The following is a 2,930-nucleotide window of genomic DNA, read 5'->3' as shown; positions in this document are numbered from 1 at the left end:
GTGCAGCCCGAGGTCCGCGCCACGCGTTGGGCTGCCTGACTGCCCCATCTAGTGGCAGCCCCACGGCCCGTGAGAGGCACCAGGACCATGGATGCCCGCCTGGCGGGACACCGGTGCCCACCATCACCGGGGCGGTCCCTCCCGAGCTCACAGCATCCACAGGGCAGGCAGCGGGGTTTGGGAACGTAGGCGTCGGGAGGAACAAGCCCGCCTGCGCCCCATGCTGCCCCACCACCGTGGGGACCGCTGCGTGCCCCAGCGGTAAATTGTCACTAATTAGGAGTGTTGTCACCATGGCGATGGCAGTGATTAGGGTTGGGAGTGACACAAGCGGCTGCCAGGCCCAATTAGCTCCTGATGAGAGGGATTGGAGGTGGGCAAGAAAGGGACACGGTGGAGGGAGTGGAAGGGAGGTGTGGTGGGGGGGTTGGGTCCACCGTGTGGGCAACACTGAGGGAACATGGGGAGCACAAACTCCCATGGCGCTACTGTCCCCTCACCCCGGGCTACTGTCCCCAGGCGGCCGTGGGGTGGCCGTGGGCCCCATCCTGAGTGACAGTGCCTCTGACATATTCTGCGGTAATGAGAACAGCCCAAATTTCCTCTTCCACAACCGGGGGGATGGGACGTACAGGGACGTGGCAGCTGCTGTGGGTGAGTAGGGGAAGCTGGGGGGACACAGAGACGCTGGGGACTTCAGGGCAGGAGTGGCTCTGCCTGCACTGGATGAGGGCAGTGGGGGGGGACAGCCCTGGGGACCCAGAGCCCCACTGACCACAGTGGCTGAGATGCATCGGGGCATCCATCAGCGCAGCAGGGATGTAACCCTGCGCGTGGAGCACCTATCTGGGGACGGTGGAGCGCATCCTGGGAGATGTGCTAGGGACAAGGAGGCGGGGAGGGGTTCCCGTCTCCCCCTGTCCCCTTGCGGTTCCCCAGGGCTGGATGACCCCTACCAGCACGGACGCGGTGTGGCGCTGGCTGACTTCAACCGGGACGGCCGAGTGGACATCGTCTATGGCAACTGGAACGGGCCGCACCGCCTCTACCTGCAGAGCGGAGCTCCCGGGCGCGTCCGATTCCGGGTGAGGCCCGGGAGCGCCCGGCACTGACGGCTCTGCCACGGAGCCACCTCGGCCAGCGGGGCTGCCTTCGCTCTGAGTTCCCTTTGAGCCCCACCTGACAGCAAGGAGGGGACCCGAGGCATCAAAGCAGGACCCAGGTGTCCTGCTTCACGTGCCTATTGTCAGGCTGTGTCCATGCAGGACATCGCCACCCCCAAGTTCTCCATGCCGTCCCCGGTCCGCACTGTCATCGCAGCTGACTTCGACAATGACCAGGAGCTGGAGGTTTTCTTCAACAACATCGCTTACCGCGGCTCCTCCGCCAACCGCCTGTTCCGGTAGGAGCCGGCGGGGCCGGGCACCCTGCACCCTGCTCTGGGGGCCGAGCAGCCCTCGCAGCACAGCCAGGCTCACAGGGCTCCTCTCCAGCAGTGCCACGGCTCGGGCTCGGCTCATAAAAGGCGTCGTGACTGAGCCCTTCCTGGCATCATTACCAGCCACTGTGATCGTGCCTGCAGCAGCCCCTGGGGTCCCCAGCACCGCTGATTAGCAGCTGTGTGGAAGCTTGTTCGTGGCTCCTGTTAATTGTGGGGGTCAAGTCTTATTACTTCTGTGTAGCACCTCCTTGCTTCGTGTGTAGGGTGATGAAAACTGGTTGTCCACCCAATGCTTGCACCCATGGGTGGGTAGAGGGCAAGGGTTTTGCAAGGAGCCCTTTGGAGACATCTCCAGGTTCCAGAGGGATGCAACAGATGCTGTTGCTACTCTGCAGTTCAGACCCAGAAGCTCTCATGAAATTCCTGTTGCCCCTGCATGGAGGGAGGACATGCCAATGGGCAGGGGACAGTCACATCCTCCATCCACACCCTATAGCCGCCAGGGCTGACACCCTTACCATGATTCTTCAGGAGGGGACAGACATGCCCAGGAAGGTTCTGAGGGCTGCAGGAGCTGGCATTCATACTCTGTGTGTGTCCTTGGCAGGCTCATCCGCAGAGAACACTCAGACCCCATCGTGGAAGAGCTGAATCCAGGGGATGCACTGGAGCCAGAGGGACGGGGCACCGGTGGGTACACCCCGCTCTGGCACAGCACTGCTTGGCACCTTCTTTGCCTGAGGATGCCACATGCCTGGCTGAGTTATCTGCCTGCTCCCCACCAGCAGGCTGGAGGTCCTGTAACCCAGGAATGGCTCCATGCTTTCTCCCTCCACACATACCCAGTCAACAGTGCCATCTCCAGTACCCCAGAGGCACTCCTGACGTGCCCCTTCCTGAGTGTCCACTGCTCAAAGCCAGCCTATGCATTTGGGAAGAGGTCAGGCAGCTCCCTGTGACCCACAGCCATCCAGGCACTGTCTGTCCCCTCCACTGCCCAGGGTGCCAATGCACCTGATCACAGGGTGCCAACCACACTCCTGCACTGATGTCACCCCATCTTCCCTTTTGTCCCTGTGTGGCTGGGAGTGCTCCCATTGCCAGTGGAAGGCCACAGCAGCAGCAAGGTCTAGTGCTGGGGAACATGGGGCCAGGCCTCGGGCACAACATGATTCCATCCTTGCAGGAGGTGCAGTGACAGATTTTGATGGCGATGGGATGCTGGACCTCATCCTGTCCCACGGCGAGTCCATGGCACAGCCAATCTCCATCTTCAAGGGTACCCAGGTGAGTCAAGCAGGGACTCCTCGTGTTGTACCCATCCCTTCCGTCCCTCCCACCTCGATGTCTCTGCTTCCTCCCCCTTTGCAGGGCACCAGCAACAACTGGCTGCGCGTCATCCCCCGCACGCGCTTCGGGGCCTTTGCGCGGGGGGCCAAGGTGGTGCTGTTCACGCGGCGCAGCGGGGCCCACCTGCGCATCATCGACG

At 62.5% G+C, this 2,930-nt stretch overlaps 1 protein-coding gene across 1 annotated transcript in view; it reads left to right on the top strand.

The window, feature by feature from the left end:
- CRTAC1 (cartilage acidic protein 1) overlaps nt 1-2,930 on the top strand; it is a 26,323-nt gene that overhangs the window by 20,082 nt on the left and 3,311 nt on the right. The window contains exons 6-11 of the mRNA XM_031061463.1: nt 469-654; nt 940-1,085; nt 1,266-1,402; nt 2,049-2,131; nt 2,628-2,728; nt 2,813-2,929. Of these exons, the coding sequence (XP_030917323.1) occupies nt 469-654; nt 940-1,085; nt 1,266-1,402; nt 2,049-2,131; nt 2,628-2,728; nt 2,813-2,929 (770 nt within the window). The remainder of the gene's footprint in view (nt 1-468; nt 655-939; nt 1,086-1,265; nt 1,403-2,048; nt 2,132-2,627; nt 2,729-2,812; nt 2,930) is intronic.

This window comes from Geospiza fortis, unplaced genomic scaffold (assembly GCF_000277835.1).
Source record: "Geospiza fortis unplaced genomic scaffold, GeoFor_1.0 scaffold130, whole genome shotgun sequence".
Lineage (NCBI taxonomy): Eukaryota > Metazoa > Chordata > Aves > Passeriformes > Thraupidae > Geospiza > Geospiza fortis.
Note: the sequence above shows the minus strand (reverse complement) of the source record. Positions and strands in the feature narration are given on the sequence as shown.